Here is an 18,949-nt window from a genome sequence, read left to right on the forward strand (position 1 = left end):
ACCCTGAAGGTTTCAGGCAGCCAAATATACTGTAAGGTCTTCTATTTGCAAGAACTCATTGACATGATTGATCTTTTTCAAAATAGCATGCCAAAAACACAACATAGTTATGAATTCCAGTTTCTTAATAATTAGTAAAAGAGAGCTGGCCTCGCATTTAGTTTCAGGTGCCGACAGATTATAATTTTTATGCTCCTCTAGGGCCTGTAAAATGTTTCTGTAATGTTTGTAGACAGCTTCGACCGCTTCTAATCTTGCAGACCATATAGTCTTGCTCTCAGATTTTAATGTTAGTGGCACATGTTTCTTTAAAACTTCCCAACGTGAAGTTGAAGTCACAAAGAAAGAATAAGTACTATTTAGAGTTCCAAAAACGTTTTGTGCCTCAGTAGTAGCACTAGCCGCATTAGCTCCTACTAAATTGAGGGAGTGAGCAGCACATGGAACAAAATATGCTAGAAGATTGTTCTCTTGAAGAAATTTGAACTGGACACCTTTATACTTCCCTGCCATGTTTGCCCCGTTGTCGTAGGATTGCCCTCTACAGTTTTGTATGCTAAGTCCATCTTTTTCTATTTTTTTAAGAATATCTTGGCTGAGACCTTGACCTGTTTTGTCACTAACTACAAAAAAATCAATAAAACTTTATTCTACTTCTGATGAGTTTACTTTGACATAGCGAACTACTTGAGTCATTTGCTTATTGTGGCTGAATTCAGGGGTGCAGTCAAATATCAAGGAATAATATCTGGCATCAAAAATGTCTTGAATTATGTTTTGCCTTATGTTATTAGCAATAATTTCAAGGAACTCTTCTTGTATTTTATGTGAGAAATATGATATTTGCCCCTTTTTATGCCACTCAATATGCTGTTGGAGAGGGACACTATAATGTGATATTAGTTCAATTGTATTCAAGAACTTTCCACTGGCTGGGTCACTAAAGTCACAAACTTCTTTAGTGCCTCGGAATGGACTCCCTTGTTTTGCTAAGAATAGAACAGCATCAATAATGCAATGCAATACTGCATTCCAGTGAGATTGCTCTTGTTGAATCTGATTCTGAAGCTTTGCATCAATACCTCCCTTTCCTAAACAAGACTCCAAATTTTTCCACGAGCAAAAACATAGTTTGTGATTGGATGAATTTTCATGTTCAGGCAATTTTTCATTAAGTTTTTTCCAATTGACGAATCCCATTTCTTTGGCCAAGGAAGACATTTTATACTCAGAACCAGATACTAAGTGTGAAAACAACCTGCAAGGTACACAGTATAGAGCATTTTTGCTTTCACTATAACCTAGCCATGATCTCTTTACTTTTGTTCAATTTTTAAGAACCTTAAAAACCAATCTTTGGTTAAGTTGCGGCCATCTCTGCTGCTATTACTTATATTAAGTTCAATTTGATTTTCACACCTCATTCTTGTTATATAGCACCTTTCTGAATCAGAAACATTCTGTGGCCATGAACCAGGATCTCTAAAGTCAAAGGAAAACTCACATATTTTGGATGTTTGTTGAAGACCAGTTGAAGTTCCTGGAAGAGGTACAAATTCATCCTCATTCACTTTACCAGTAGCACTCATTTTCTTGTGAAGTGTGTCATGCTGGTTTTCTTCCTCTCCAACTTCAGTGACATCTGTAAATATTAAAAGATGCAATTTAAAATGTTCACTATTACATTTTAATAGGCCTATACAAACATTAATTTGAACCCTTTGAGTCACCTTGTCCTATATATAGGACGATACAAATTATATTTTTTTTGTTTGCATATTTTATTAGGTGATTTTTACATTGTTAGACTTATTTTATGAAACAATGGCCGGTTTCGAAACAGAAAAACGAAACGAAACGAAAAGATAATTGTCTATTTTATATAATTAAAGGTCTAAGTTAGGTTTTGAGTTTTAAATTATTACCTTTAACAATATTTTTTTAAAAACACATAGGCGATAGGCCTACAAACAGACGGAAACATGTGTTAATAGGGCTTTGTATCTTATCTAAATTCAAGCAGCATTTCCTCTGTTTCATTATTGTTGTAAGAAAAAATAGAGGCACAAGTGACTCTATACTATAATTGAGACAAGTATCAGTATTAGCTAACCTGATATTTCTCTTGATTGTTCATCTTCACTGATGTTAGTTTTTCTAAAAAAGGATTCTAATTTCGGTGTCGCCGACAGCACATCGCTTTCTTTTTTCCTTTTCTCTTTGGCAGATTTCCTGTACTCGGCTCCACTCAGCCGTTTTCTGCCGTCCATAATTTAGAGACTGATAAAAAAAATCGTAACCCAGCTTATAATGGACAAATGACTCAAAATAAATATATACCTATTTTCCTAATACCTATAAATGGTAAATACTGAAACAACTTAATGTCGCACTCGCAGGCACACACGCAAACAACATAATTGTAGCACTCGGCGAATTACGATGTCTGTTTAGTGGCAGCAGGAGCAGACAGCCCAAAAAGCCGCTAAACTGCGACAACAAACAAAATAGCCTGCTCCGACGTCCCTCTGCGCATCAACAGCCTTCCCCCCCAGCGCCGGGCAAGGAGGGGTGGTAAGCCATACCGTCGCGCGATAGTCCGTCTTACGCAAGAACCAACGGCGTAACTAATGCATTTTATTTCATCATTTCACCACACTCTCAGCCATTTAATGATGTCCCAGAATTTTTTAAAAAAAATTTCAACATCCATTTGTCCACAGAATAGCTCATCAGGGCGTATTTGTGTTAGTGAGGCGAGATGATAAGCAAGACTCTCACTGGTGTTACTAGCACGGTATCGACTCTAAGCGCAAGGCTCTGAACTGGCACGCAGACTTCTCGTCGTACACAGGATAATAATGAAAATTGAGCGGAAACCATTACATTAAAGGGCGGCTACATGTAGATAAAGGTGGAATGAAATATTTACCGGGCGTTTCATGTCTAAAAACTATACCGAAAACACGCGTTTTAGCTGTCATCCTTCTTATAAAAACACAGTTTTAAAATGAAATACAGAAACAGAACTACAGGAGAATCCTAAATCCTTCAAAAAGTTTCGCAAGTATTCCCTGCTACAGTAAAAACATCGTCTTCTTGCAAAGCCTTTTTCAACTTCTTTAACTTCAGAACGAATTTTCTTACACTATAAAACTCGTAAATTTTTCTCTGCACAGCACCACATGTGAAATCGTCTACTTAGATCATTTTCATGTGCTCTGTTTTCATACCCATTGGTGTCGAAAAGGTAAATCTTGTTTAGCTCTTTGCCTTACCATCTGCTAGAATTCGTTTTACAGTTAAAATTGAGACACCTGTTGCAGCACTTGCTGTATACAATTTTAACAACTTTTTGGTTCGCTGAAATGTTTTGCATTATTGTATTGTAGACTATCTCTCGAGCTTGTTCCTGCAGTGGCGAGCCAGATTTAATACACGATTTAAATCCTGATGGTTCGTGGTTCGTGTAACTAGGATTGCCAGACAGCCGAGCGCGATCGGTGTTATCAGCCAGGAAGCGATTAAGTTACTAACCCCCTCCACTACTCAACGCTCTCGTCAAGTGATCAGCCGCGCGACGGGTCCTTGAGATGCCAGCTCTCATCGCAGTGGTTTTACTCACTCCAGACCACGAATTATGGTAATACTTGTTTCTTAGAGTGAAGTAACGCATTTGAAGTACGTTTATATTTACAAATTATGCATAATCAAGTTAAATAGAATTTCTTAATTTCTTGGCTAACTTATTGGTTGCGATATGTACACTTTCAAAACTTTTTTAAATGACTAGTTTCATTTTGTTTTAGTGAACCACTTTTCATATTTTGCCGCCCCCTGATATTTGCCGCCCGGGGCACATGCCCCCCATGCCCCCCCTTAGTTCCGGCCCTGCGCATCCCCCTCTTGTTCCCTTAGGTACCCTAGAATTGTACTTTACAAAAAAAAACAGGAAACGGGCGAGGCAAGAAATGAGTAAGTTAAACGAGAGTAAGCACATAAAATTTTATTACTAACACACACACACAGCAGGGAAGGTGTGTTTATGTGGGCAATAAGTAAAACCAACCATTATAAATACTAAGTGAGCTGGTTACTGAGTTGCTATTTTGTTCTAGATATAATTTACGTGATATCTTTACATATTCCAATATTTTAATAATAATAGAAAAAAATTGTTAGGATTTAACGATGATTAGTGAAGCACAAATAAATGTGAGATTAATAAATAACAAACATTAATTAATAAAAAGTTAATAAATAACAAATGTTTACATATCCGGCTTTGATTATAATATTAGATAAATTAGAATAACATAGAATAACATTTAAAAATATTACATGTAGGGTTTCAGACAGTAAATTACACGGTGTCCATTGCATAGAGCTCATCTCTGGACAAGTGTTCGGCGTGGATCAAGTGCAGAACTGCCGACTGAATAACTGCGCACTGCAGTAGTCACCGCTCTGGGGACGTGGTCTGGGCCATGCCGCCGACATGGCACCCACGCGGCAACAGAGTAGTTCAGATGGCTAAGAAGAGGTAGTCGGTAGCTGACGACTGAATCCCAACTTGACAGAAGAGAGGAAGGACTTGACCGATGTAAAGTGGGACCCCACACACAGCGGGGAAGGCCCGCATATCAGCACATGGAGTTGTGCAATCGTGGTCGCAGAAGAAACACGTGTCTCGCAACCCGAACTGAAGTTTCTACCACACCACATGATTTCTGATAGCACTCCTCACGAAAAAAAGTAAAAAACTGGAATCGTGTCATGATGGTTTTGATTCGCGGCACATCACAAAATGAACTCTATAGCAGCATTATCTCATCTACACTTACGTATAACAATCCTATCGAGTTAACAAGTCTGTTATTTGTAAGAAAAAATAATAATGGCTTTTAACACTATCTAGAACTCAATATTACAATGTGTAAAATTTTTGTCTGTCCATTAATTTTTTTTTTTTAGTCCGATCATATTTTTGCCTGTTTGTTCCGCCATCAATCGAAAACCTTTTTTTTTTTTTTTTTTACGAATTTTGATGAAACTACTTTGTTAGTAAGGTCTTTGGCTTTCTTAAACACTAGACTATAAATAATTACTGAATTCCTTTCCTAAGGGTAAAAAAAAATTATGTTTTTAAAATAATTAATAATAAAACCAAACTAATAAATGATAGGAACATTTATTTGGTATCACTTATCAACATACAAATATTATTAAACTCTTTTACCATTTTGTGAAATTAAATGAGTAAGTTTAGTTTTGATTACGAGATGCATTCCTCTGAATGTACCAAGTCCCGTGTTCGACCAGCACCCACACCTCCCGGGCGAGCGGCTGGGCCGAGGGAGATGATGCTGTGGTCCAGCATCTGCTAGCGCTGCCCAGCCAACACGCGACCAGGGAGGGTCCTGTGTGCACTCATGTGGCCAGGGACAGTACAAGCAAGCATTCTGACTGACGATACAGCGACCAATTATATACCTACTTTTATACATCTATATTCTTTCCGCACTCTTCAAATATTATCATATCTAAATCGCACAAATAATTTATGTTCCCCTACATTTACTACCATTTTTACCAACTAGTGTACTTAATGTTCACTTACTAATAATATTTTGAAAGTCATTAAACCACGGTTATCAAAACAAAGAATAACAACTTCAGCCTCTTCATGGACATATGATACGCTTACAGACGACGTGTTCAGCTGATGTGAGTGGTGGTTGTTGCAGCGTGGCGATGGCAGAGCAGCAAGTGTCGCCGGAGGGAGTGCGGCTCAAGAGGGAGTTGGGGCTCTTCAGCGCAGTGAACCTCATCTTCGGCGTCATGATAGGTCAGTGCCCGCCTGCCGACCATCAGCCCTGCACGCAGTGCCTTCTTTCCTTAGTCCTCAAGTGCATGCACATTGAAAATAGCTTTTTGAAAGTGGTTTAGCCCATTAACCATTTAGTGATGAAAACCGTAGTGTGCTTTGAGATGCGCATTGTCAGTCGCACTAGTATAGCACGGCACGTGAATCGCATAATGTGCCAGTGAGAGGTGTGCAGTAGTGCGCCTCTCTACTAGAACATTCCAAGATCATTCCAGTTGACATCTGCCGGTGTACATCTTCGGTGTCAGTAGGGGGAGCACGCCGGTTCTGGGACACTGTAAACAAAGCGACAGGTGCACCTGCACCTGTCGTGCACCTGTCATGAACAGGTGCAGGTGTGACAGGTGTTTTTTCGACAGGTGTTTTTTCGACAGGTGTTTTTTGACAGGTGCATGTGTGACAGGTGTTTTTCTGACAGGTGTTTTTCCTGACAGGTGCTTGTCTGGGTTGGTGACATCACGTGGAGGGTGGTTGGATGTATTGATCGTGAGCCAACTTCGGTAGGATCGATATATCTCGTCGGGTAACTTCGGGTGTGTTCGTTGCGGAGGGGGAGGTGGAGGGTGAGGGGATGTGTGTGTGTATGTTTTTAAATGAGGAAGCTAGGTAGCGCTAGTGTCGCGTGCCGGAATTATTTTTTACAAGTATAAAAATGTGAGGGGTGGCGACGGTTGGATTCGAACCTTCGTTTCTGGATCGTTAGTCCGTCATGCTAACCACAGGACCACGAGACCATATTGGCGAAAATAATTTCAGATGTTGTATATATATGCTTATAAAATATTTATTTTTTTAAAGAGAAGGTATATATATTTTTTTATAGTGCTAGTTCTGCAAATTTAAAAACGGGCGGCCACCATGTTTATTTTTTTATAGTGTTAAGCGGTAAATTTAAACGAGGCGCATCGGCTGCTATGCGGCCCCCATGTTTATTTTTTTTATAGTGATAGTCGGCCAATTTAAATGGCAGGAAATTTAAAAAAAAAATGTATAGTGTCGGCTGCTAGTCGGCCGCCATGTTTTATTTTTTTATAGTGCTAAGCGGCAAATTTAAAAAAAAACGGTCCGGCCGCCATGTTTATTTCAACATTGGAAAAAAAAAATAATTTCGACTGCTAGGAAGTAACCAGAACAGACAACTTTGGAAAAAAAAAATTAAATAATATTATATATATGTATGACAATCGATTGCTGAAAGTCGCCATCTTGTAGTACAGCATACCAGGCCGCCGTCTTGTAGCATAGCACACCAGGCCGCCATCTTGTAGCACAGCATACCAGGCCGCCATCTTTTTTTTCTTCCCCATTTATAGTCATTGGTTTTTTGCATTTCTCTCAAGTTTGAAAATAAAAGAAAGTATTATTTCGTCAGCCACTACTCTATGACTATAGTAGTAGTAGTAGATGTCAAATTTTGAAGAAAAAAAACACACACTGAAGTGTAGCCATGTTTTCTTATAGTACTAGACCAGTATAGTTATAGTATGCTTAATTTGGTGTGTAGCATGTCTGTCTATAATAATAAATAAAAAAGCTATAGGCATTACTTTTGCTTATAGCGTGATGATAAAAAAAAATTATACTTTACGTATTTCAGCGAATTCAAACACATTTGTTGTGTTAAAGACATAATGTTCTCTCGTAGTGTGTGTATTGTGGAAATGAAACATATATACAGTAGTATTAATTACTTAAAAAAATAATATTATTTATAATATATATACATCACCAAATTTTATTTTAAAAAAAAGTATGCTTATTACGTCACTTGTCATTTAAAAGAAAAGGTATTGTGCATTTATAGGCATTATATATATATATAAAAATTAAAATATATGTTTTCCCAAGGGGTGTTGGAGCCGCGCAGACGACGATGGCGCGTACTCCCAACGGCCCTTTCGTTCGTCCCCCCCAGTGTAAATTAAATAATGACTCAGACAGCCAGGTGTCCGCATAGGGGACGCCGCTCGCAGAGGGGTGCCGGCTGCAACCGAAGACCGCTTCGAACCCTTCGTACCCCATTGTCAATTTTTTTATTTAAATAATGACTCATACACTGGCAGCTGTCCCCTCGCAGAGGGGTGGCGACCGCCGCAGCCGAAGAGAGTTTCAATGTAATTTCTTCCAAAGTTAAAATATATATATTTTTTTCCCCAACACTTAAAAAAAATATTACGTCTATCTGGTGTTGTAGTTACCTGTACCTGCCATTTGATTAATACCAGGTAAAAGTAACTTGTAATAATAATATTTTGCCATAGTCTCAGAAAATATTATGTCTGCCTGGTGTGTTAGTTACCTGTACCTGCCATTTGATTAATACCAGGTAAAAGTAACTTGTAATAATATTATTATTTTTGCCATAGTCTCGTTTACGTAAATGTTTCTGTTCAACTATAATGTATGTATGTATGTATGTAATATTTTTTCACACAGCAGTTTTTTTTTTACGAGTAGCGCATTGCTACAAAAATTATATTAAATAGTTACGTTTATTTTTCCAAACAAAAACAGAGTTTTAAAAATTAACAGCAGTCTACCATGACCGCATAGTTCTTTACACGTATTACCAATTTTCTGCATACTAAGTTCACTCTATCAGTCTTCCAGATCGCTTCTAGAAATCCATGTTTTTACTGATTCTGGGAATCCCTTCCAGCTGACTAGAAGACGTGTAGGAAGTCGCTTGTGGATTTTATTAATTAAATAAGTGTCTATATACTTCGTCACTTGAATTTCTTGAGAATAAAAACCGCCCTTGATTTCATTTCCATCTAGATCAGACAAGTAGTATGTTCTAGGATAACTGTTGCGTATTTTTATCACCTTAAAAATCTCGTGGGACCAATTTACGGAATAACCTTTTGCAAATAAATCCTTATTTCGTGAGATACGTACATGATCTCCGACACTAGCTTTAAGTCGCCTGTGATCTATTTTTTTCACAACATTGTAAACCGTTTTAAGAAGAGAATTATCTTTCACCTCGTTGGGGCTCATACCGATAGTCCTATGAAATCTGCCGTATATTTCCATAACTTTTGGTAAGAGCGGTAGCCATTTATAGTTTCCCTGAGCGCTCATTTCCATAAACAAACGCGATTTTAAACTTCTAATGAAGCGTTCAACTACCGAGGCCTTCAGCTTGCTGTTGGTTGAATAATGGTTGATTCCGTGTTCTTTCATCAATGTCTGAAATCTTCTGTTATAAAATTCGGTACCGCGGTCTGAGTGCACATGAGTGAAAACTTCAGAATCCTTTAGAATATGTTTCATAGCTAAAGCCACAAGCTCCGCAGTTTTTTTCAGTACCGGAACCGCGTAAGCCCGCTTGGAGTAAACATCAATCGCAACCAATATATATCTGAATCCTTTATTCGCACGGTGATAAAGTTGCATTTCCACCAAATCGATCTGTAAAAGATCGCCGAGACCATTAGTGATTACACGTCTCCGAGGAAAGACTTTGCGTGCACTTTTGTGAAGTTCAAACGCAATACCGCGTCTGGCAGTCATTTTTTTTTTTTACTTAATTTTTTTTAATGTAGCCTGATTCAATGAGTTCTTCTAGTATGGCCAACACTTCATTGGAATGGCTCGTGTTCCCGGATTGTTGCGATGCAAGTAATAATCTAAGCCGATCACATAATTCATTTACCGAGTTCCAGTAAACATATTCCTTTCGACGATTTAAATCTAGTTTTTCAACTAAACCACTGCCTTCATGGGAAGCAATGACAGGACAAAGATCCTTAATGAGCCCGAACTTTTCATGATCGGTGTTTTTATAACGTTTAGATGACGCATCATTCCTCTTATAACACGCACTAGTAGACCGCAGCAAGCGTGTGTATTGACGCAATGCAGCTTCTGAATACACCTTAGGTTCTTTCGAAAACAATAGCTCATATAATCCCGGCGAAGGTTGTATTATTTCATCATCTATGCGAAGTAAATTATTAGGTAGGAAAAAAACTTCCGTATTTCCCAAGAACCAGCGATTCTTGCGTTTGTAAATTCCGTAGGTCGTATCGTTTATTTTAGAATTGAATGCGGTTAGGTAGGACCGGGCTTCCTCACCCAACGGCTCACGTAACGCAGCCGAGCGTTTACCTGAATGAACAATCAGTGGTAAATCATCATCATCATCTTCTTCTTCACCTTCGCTGGAGAAAGTCCTAATCTCAGGTTTAGCGATAGGTGTAGCGGATTCTTTTTTAACCTCCGCCGATAAATTATCCGCGGCAGCAGAAGAACTCTCGAGACGCGAAGTGATCGGTTTGAATACCTGTTCATTAACTGCATCCCGCGCCAGGCGCGCGCGTTTGGCCAGCAAATATTTTTCACGAACGTTTTGTATGACGTGATGGAGCTTTCTTGCTTCTGAAGCCATGACTGACTCATGTCAGCGTAAATAGAGGCTTTTATACATTAATTATGCCTTTGAAGCTCAGTAGCTGTAGTGGGTATAATGGGAAGCTTAACCGGTAGGGTAATATGCGGAAGCGGATTTGAAGATGGTCTTAAACCAGACAAATTCACCGACGAACCTCTTAAAACCGGAAGCGATACAGATGGTACACCAGACAAATTCGGTGACTGACCTCTTAAAACCGGAAGCGATACAAATGGTGACTGTGCCGGCTGGTTTTCAGGTCTGTCCGCTAGCTTCCTTCCCAATAGTTTATACAATAGGTCTAGACGATTTCTCATTGCATTCAAGCTTTGATTAACGATATGTGGAAACTGAGAACATGAATTAGCTCCACTAACGAGACTATCAACTTTAGCCTCAAGACTCGATAGAGACTCCTTAATAAATTTAGCAGTACCTTCGCGTAGAGAACTCATCAAAGTATTAATTTGAAATTCCATACCGGACACTATTTCCTTACTTACAAGCTTCGGTTGCTCGCCCACGAGTGTTAAAATCTCTGTAAACGTCGCGCGATCCGTGGCATCAACCTGCCTTAGGTACGCAGTCGTATCAGATTGTTTTTCGTTTGTAGACACCAAAGCATTTTTGATTGCTTCAAAGTGTTGTTTGTGTATATATAAATCCTCGTTGTGTTTAGTCAGAAAAAGATTCTTTAGCTCGCTAAAGTTCCTATTGCAACCACCACTTGACAGAGCCTTCAACAGCTCTAGAATCTTGGCAAATGACTCGCGCGTATCGCTATCTGCCTGATGCAAGTAACTTCCCATTCCCCTCTGCAAGTCACATGACGAGCTAACGAGATACTTCACATCCGTAAAAATAACTTTCAGCTCATCACTACTTACAGATACCAGATTTTTCAACTCGTTTAAAACTTCCTTCTCGGGTAAATTTCCTCGAATTTTTTCTAAAACATCTGTACTCTTCTTTTCAAACTGATGTAGATACATTAGCAAATTGTTATTAAGATCCTGTGCGTATGAGAGACTGTTTTTTAGTAGACCAAAGTCTTTTTCTAAATTATTCGCCATCGTACTAATTGCATGTGCGGTGGCACCGGAAGCTACATCTACGTAATTCTTTGTGGCAGCATCTGCCACGTCACGTGGATCGCCTACACCGCGCAAACGTTTCCCGCCAACCTGACAGTGCCCATCTTCCGTAAGAGTCAGACATGACTGTCGCCGACGTTTATTCCCGCCGCTCCCAAATTTGGAGATGCCCAAGTTCATTCTTCACGAAGGTAACACTATGAAGTGATCGAAGCCACAGCAATAACGACCTTTTTGTAGAGGAAAATCCTTACCTATTACTAGGAAACCATAACCATCATTGCTATTCCAACAGCGAGCACAAACATCTTTAAATTTATCGAATGACATGTCGGTTGTGACGTGCTCGTGGTAAACATGTTGAAGATTTAGAAGATCCATTTTAAATAAAATTATCAAATTAGCATTATCCCGAACCAACTGTTTTCGGGTTTGGCTATACGTTTGAATTAAATAAAAACAATCGCACAATAAATGTTCCCCCCATGGAAAAATACTTTTGAACTATTGCCTGTTTTTCGCATCCGATGTCATCGAAAATTATAATCGAATTGGGTAGCACTTTGCTTGGCGGCACTACCTCTTCATTTTCACGAAATAGAAAAAATTTAATACCTTGAACATGAGACAATACCTGCGCCAAACGTTTATATTTTGGTTGTTCTATGCTCTTGCTATACAAATAAATATTCTCGAAACGCACTCCGTTAGGATGTTGTATAAGCGAAAGTAAAATACATGTTTTCCCGCTGTTTGAAGGTCCGGCAATTATACATCTTATGGTATTCGGCAACAGCGGTCCGTGGCGTTGTTCCCGTTTGCTTATAAAATCATCGTGAATAATTTCGATCGGAAGACTGTCATGTTGAGGGATTACTTCCATCGTTACAACTGAAGCGTAAAAAGTATAAAACCGTCTTATTTATACCCCCCAAAGTCATTAAGCTGATATGCGTCGTGCTGGAAGGAGGGTGAAGGGTAAAGGTCTTATTAACTCTGCCATAAATAAATTACCTTTCGAGCTACATTTGCCAACTTATCAGTACTGTGGGCCCGGTACAAAACTTGAAAAACGTTTAGCACGCGGAGACCCAGGCAAAAATAAATTAGAAAGAGCGTGCAAAGAACACGATATTTCATACGCAAATAGTAACGATTTGGAGAGCAGACATCAAGCGGACCGTATTTTAGCACTTAAAGCTAAACAAATTGCACAGAACCCTCAAACTAAGCTAGGTGAAAAGATCGCGGCTTGGAGCGTAAGTAAAATAATGAGTGTTAAGCGTAAACTAGGAGCCGGCATAAGAATCGCAAAGAAAAAAAATAAGAAAAATAAACGTGATAAAAAGGGCGGTGTTCTACCATTTCTATTTCCAGCTCTGGCAGAGCTCGGTTCTTTGATCGGAGGCGCAGCCGGAATCGCAAAGAGCGTGACAACCGCTAATAATCAGACTAAATTGTTGCAACAAAATGCACAACATCACAGACGTATTCAGGCCTTAACAAATCGAAGCAAAAATGGTGCGGGGCTTTTTTTACGACCATTCAAAGCCCGTGGGGGAGGCGTGGGAGGACGCAGCTGCCGCAACCGCCGCAGCCGCCGGAAGCGAAAAGGGGGAAAGGGAAGGGTGGGACGCTATTAACCCTCCTGCCACACGACCCCACGCGGGGAAGGGTCGCTCTCGCCGCAGCGACTAAAAAGCAGTAAAAAAAATGAGGAAAGGGTGATTTTAGCCTTGCCTCACAGACCGCTAACTACGACTGATTTAGAAAATGCGGTATTCAAGTTGAAAATCAAAAATTTCCGAGGTGTTTTCATGAGAGATAACTTACCTTTAAAACCAAAACAGTACGAGTGCGGGATAATTAATCTAGACATATCGACAGGAAAAGGAACTCACTGGGTTGCATATAAAAAGTCTGGCAGCACTGCGCTGTATTATGACAGCTATGGCGACCTCAGACCGCCTCTGGAAGTAAGAAAGTATCTGAAAGGCACGATGTTAAGTTACAATTACGATAGACAACAGACGATCAAATCGTGGAATTGCGGTCATTTATGTTTAAGATTTCTCGTGTCCGCGTATAAGAAGCAAAATAAATAATTTCAAACAGCATAGATACACCAGCCATTGACGCGTACAGTCTATACCAGAGTGCAACCTATCCTGGTGATCCATACTGTAGTGCAAGCTAACCTGAAATGTCAATTTCACTTATATTAACGGGAAAAAATTCTGAATTACGGTCCGTATATTTTCCACCCCTTGACCTTACGAATGGAGAGTGGCAGATTGGGCTAATCGACTTTCAAACATACCATTCCATTCCGAACGTTGACGAAAAAAACAACAAATTCCGTTTTTCGAAAAACAATGGTCATGTGTCTCAAATTATTCTTCCCGTCAGAAGTTATGAAATTTCAGATTTGGAAAGTTACATCGGAGATCTGTTACCACACAATGCGACATTTATTTTGAGAGGCAACCCTAATACAATGCAATGTAATATGCATAGTAATTACGATATCAATTTTACAGGAAGCGATACGATCGGAAAAATGCTCGGTTTTGAACCTAAAATTTACGTGGCAGGTCGAATGCATGAGTCAACACAACCAGTCAATATTTTCCCTGTATCGGTCATACGTATAGATACAAATACAGTGGGCTCCAGCTATTTAAACGGACAACCTAGCTTGAGCATACACAAGTTTTACCCCAGCGTCCCGCCTGGTTATAACGTCATCGAAGTACCTAAATCTGTCATATACGTTCCGGTGATCGTTAAACGAATACACGAGTTGTCTGTGAGGATAGTCGACTAAAACGGGAAGCTCATCGATTTTAGAGGCGAAGAAATAACGTTACGTCTGCATTTAAAAAAAATATGGGAGTGAATTACTTTGGCATTCATAAAGGCTCCGGCGGTTTCGAAGGCAGACCCAGTAGTCAGCGAGAGGCCAAGCGGTTAACACGTAAAAATATACGCTTTCTCAAGAAACTAGGATTCAAAGTATTCCAAAATGGATTCCAGCATTCTCCAAGTCGACCAGCCCATTCAATTTGAAAATGATATCACGAAAACGGAAATACATAGCTACCGGCCATTCATTTCGGGTCCTTATGATTTAAATTCCGAGATACGTATCGCAATCCAGAATTCTGATATTTATTGTCTGCCTTGCAAAAGCCTGTTAAGAATCCGCGGAAAATTCGTCAAACCGGATGGCCAGGCCGCTACATACGGAAAAATTGTCAGAAATTGAATTTTACACATGTTTAAGAGAATTGCGTACGAGGTAAATAATTTACAGATAGATGAATGTCGTGACGTTGGATTAGTCACTACGATTAAAAACTATCTTTCGCTAACGCCCAGTGAAAAAGCCGTTTCCAAGATGGCCGGCTGGGGCTTGACTGAAGACTATAGTGTACCCATTAATGCAAACGGCGATTTTGAAATATGCGTGCCTTTGAGTAGTCTCATGGGATTTTTCGAAGATTATAAACACGTTTTAGTTAACGTTCGACAAGAATTAGTGTTACTTGTTTCAAACTCTCAGAACAACGCGGTGTTAGACACGGCAGCGCAACCGTTGCCTGTGACACTTACACTCACGAGCATCGATTGGCTAATGCCTCATGTAACCGTTTCTACCGCACAGAGGATTCGTTTGCTTAAAATGGTTGAAAAAGGAAAAAACATAGACATTGCTTTCCGATCCTGGAGCCTCGAAACGTATCCGGCCCTGCCGCAATCTCAATCGGTACATTGGTCCGTGAAAACATCATTTAATACGGAAAAGCCTAGATATATAATAGTCGCATTTCAAACGGGTAGGCAAAACAACGTCGCCAGTGATAAATCAAAGTTTGATCATGTTGACATTAAGAATGTGAAAGTTTTTTTGAATTCGGAATCCTATCTGTACACAAACCTGGATAGTAATTTTCCTAATGATAGCTATCTGCTGATGTATAACATGTACGCGGAATTTCAAGACTCATATTACGGTCGTCAATCATCACCACTTCTCGATCCGGAGTAATTTAAAGATATGGCTCCTCTCTTTGTGTTTGATGTGTCTAAACAGAACGATAAGATGATTGGAGGAGTCGTGGATTGTAGAATAGAAATTACCACAACGAGAAATATTCCCGTCGGCACTCAAGCATTCGCACTAATTCTGCACGATCGATTGGTTTCGTATAACCCGAGAGACAAATCTATTAAAATTTTAATGTAATGTAAGTGATAACGCAGTCTTCCCTGGGACGTCATGCTGTATGCCAACCTCCAGGGATGCTACTCTCAGCACGGTTTCGTCTTAAAAGAGATAAGCCTGGCTAATGACGAAGGGGAGATAATTACGAGAACATTTCAGCCGCCATACTCGTGGAAATACCTCCACAGAAATTACCAGATAACAAATTCTTGGTTAACTAGACATTTCCACGGCATCCATTGGGATGACGGTCTGTTTCCGTATACTTCGTTGCAAAACATCCTGTCAGGACACATCAGCGGAACCGTAATGGTGGCAGGCGTAGAGCAAAAAAGGTGGCTTGCAAAGTTGTGTAAAAAACATGTTAATATTCAGGATGCTCAGACCGAGCTCGGATGTCCGTCACTGAAAGAACTGAATAAAATGTATACGCAAGATAATAGCCGTGCACGGCCCGTTACGTCACGACATAACGCCGCGCTGCTTAGGGCTTGGGCGTTGGGGAATTGCCAAGCGACGCCAGACCCTGCTTGCTTCCCCCCCGATACAATAAATTGAAAGCGTCGCTCGTGGGGAGGGGGAGCCCGGTGGGGTGGGCACCCTCGGTGTTATAGCGTCGCACGTAGGGATGGGGGAGCCCGGTGGGGTGACCACCCTCGGTGCTATAAATGTAACGCGTCGTTCGTAGGGGAGCCTAGTCACCCTCCAAGCCACTCTTCGTACTAATGCAGTTTAATCCGGAAACACTGTATCGGGATGTGTTGCTCGGCTGCGGTCGCGTGAACTTCGAGACGCCGGACGGTCGCCAGTGGTTGCACGTGTGCACAGCGTTGGGACACCTGGTTCGCGAGGACGCAGACAAGGAAGTGATAGAGCTGCCTTGCACTCAGCAAAACTGCAGCGTAAGACTCCTACGGCCGGACACACACCTCCCATGCTCTCCGGAAACTCTGCTCGTCGAGGCCGCAGATGAGGTGGTGCAGGTGTGGCCCGGCCAGGAGCAAGGTTTTGTTGAGTTCGAGGTGCTTCGTCCCAACGGCACGGTGGTTGCCTGGAGTTAATCGTGTGATTCGTTCACACACGCAACATTCCTCGACGGGGGCAACCACTCGTGGAGTGTGCCGTGCAACCCGGACATCTGCGACCTGCACACCGCGGACGGCTCCGACGACGAGGAGGACGGCCGCCGTCGCGGCTAGACATCTGCCGCCAGCCGCCAGCCGCCACCCGCCCGCCAGCTGCCACCCGCACGCCCGCCAGCTGCCACCCGCCCGTCTTCGCCAGTAACAGCTCCGGTGAGTGACGTCCACCATGTTCCCACCCATCTGGGGTCGAGACCCCATCAAGACCAAGAGGGAAAAGTCTAGACACATCCGCGGGCCGTATCCCGCAGGCTTAAGACTAGCTTCCGGTGAACATCTGGACGTTCCCATGCCGCTGTTCGAGGATGTTCGTTATTTAGATACGAACCCAGAACAATTGTCAGATGATTGTTTTAGTGATAATCAAAGTGACCGAAACTTCTATGACATTCCTATTTCTTTGGCTTCGAGCCGATGGCGAGAAAAAGCGAAGAAACACAGAATAGCGGATCCTAGGTTAACTGACACTTTACCTCAGCTAATGTACGACTGTCAAGAAACTAGATATATTTACGTGCATTCTAGCCTGCACTGTGTCGAATACCGTGTTAGATATTACGACATTGAGAAGGATTGTGAACGTCTGCCTGTATACTTTGAATCGTGTCGCGATAATATCCATTATCGCATGTGTTGGGATAAATCATTCCCATATACTACCATGAGACTGTTAACATCGTTTCACTGTGCAGATAAGAACTGTTACGTGCACTTATGCCATCCGCTGGCTAAACATCCAACAACCGTTGATGAACTCAGGACATCTAGAGTTAAAAATGATGAAACTTTCATAGAGCGCTGTACCGGAACCGATCATTGTCGGAAGAAAACGTACGATGTTTTGTTGGGAGACGATGACGACCTGAACACACCGTGTGTAGGACACCTATGTCCTATTTACCGTGCAAAAGTAATAAAAGAGTCAAACTTTTCAGTGTCTAAATCATTACCTCTTGCGCCATATGTCGGATTCAAGCTATCGACGAAACGTAAACTTTTTTAAAAAATAAAATAAATAAACCATGAACTGTTGTGAGTCAGCGTGTTGTAACACCCTCTGTGAATACATTGCAAGTTTATTTATGGAAGCCATACGTATAATTGCTAAAAGACAAACAGAGTCTCAGCTCAGTGTGGAGTGAGCCTCGGTCGAGTAAACATGTCGTTTAATCTGGGTAACCATTATGAAAACCTGTCTCGTGGTTTATCAGTGGTGGAGTACTCAATCTGGAATAATGGCATCCTGAAGAACTATGTGGAGAGTTGTGACGGTCACTTTCACACTGTTCAGATTATAAACCCGGACACTAACGATTTACCCCTGGAAGTTAATCAGTGCAATTCGTACGGATGTTGTGCAGTTAATTACATGTGAAAAGACACGCCATTGCCTTGCAGTGTCGACGAAGTCTACAATCACGCCTTGCAAATGCCAGAACTGCATTCACCCGACTGTGGATCAGCTATCATCGAGCCTGCGAAACCAGCGCGCAAGAAATGTCAGCGGAGAGCGCCCGCAACGTATGCACCGCGCAAGACTCGAACCCGAGACCTCAGCCATCTGGGACCCGTCAGTCAAGATGGTAATCACAACGTACAGCAGAACCAGCACGAAAGAGACCTAAGCAATGCCAAAATAGCCCTACGTACTGTACTCATAGAAATGTATAACAAACTGTAAGTTTTATGACTTGTGCTTTATTAATTTAATACGTGGTTTTTGTGTAAAAAACCTCTTCATATCAATTATTTGTTGTAATTTAAAACACACATAAGTGTGGTCTAATATGAACAGTATAATCTACGTGTGTTTGGACTCTGATTAAAGAGTCATAATATATTTTTTTAAATTTAATACATCGTTTTGTGAAAAAAAATGTTTCAATGTAATTTTATTGTTGTAATTTAAAACACACATAAGTGTGGTCTATTATGAACAGTTTTATAAGTAATTTTGGACTCTGATTAAAGAGTCATAAATTATTTTTTTAAATTTAATATGTCGTTTTGTGAAAAAACTCTTCATGTAATTTGTTATGTGTATAATTTATTTATTGTATGAGGAGTGGTTTGAAGAGTGACTTTTGAATAAAAACTGTAAATGTTATTATTTGTTATATTATTTGAATACTAGCCTGTTCATTGTGTTACTGGGGTGAGATCCGTCTGGAGGGAGGGGTAGTAAGTTGTAAAAAAAAATTA

General features: G+C 40.6%; 1 protein-coding gene across 4 annotated transcripts in view; it reads left to right on the forward strand.

Annotated features, from left to right (window-relative positions):
* Window positions 1-18,949, forward strand: part of LOC134533650 (b(0,+)-type amino acid transporter 1-like) — a 354,769-nt gene that overhangs the window by 139,874 nt on the left and 195,946 nt on the right. For all 4 annotated transcript variants that reach the window (XM_063371184.1, XM_063371185.1, XM_063371186.1 and 1 more), the window contains exon 2: window positions 5,748-5,848. In XM_063371184.1, coding sequence (XP_063227254.1) covers window positions 5,755-5,848 — 94 coding nt within the window. In that variant the 5' untranslated portion in view covers window positions 5,748-5,754. The remainder of the gene's footprint in view (window positions 1-5,747; window positions 5,849-18,949) is intronic.

The sequence above is a fragment of the Bacillus rossius genome, chromosome 7 (assembly GCF_032445375.1).
Source record: "Bacillus rossius redtenbacheri isolate Brsri chromosome 7, Brsri_v3, whole genome shotgun sequence".
Lineage (NCBI taxonomy): Eukaryota > Metazoa > Arthropoda > Insecta > Phasmatodea > Bacillidae > Bacillus > Bacillus rossius.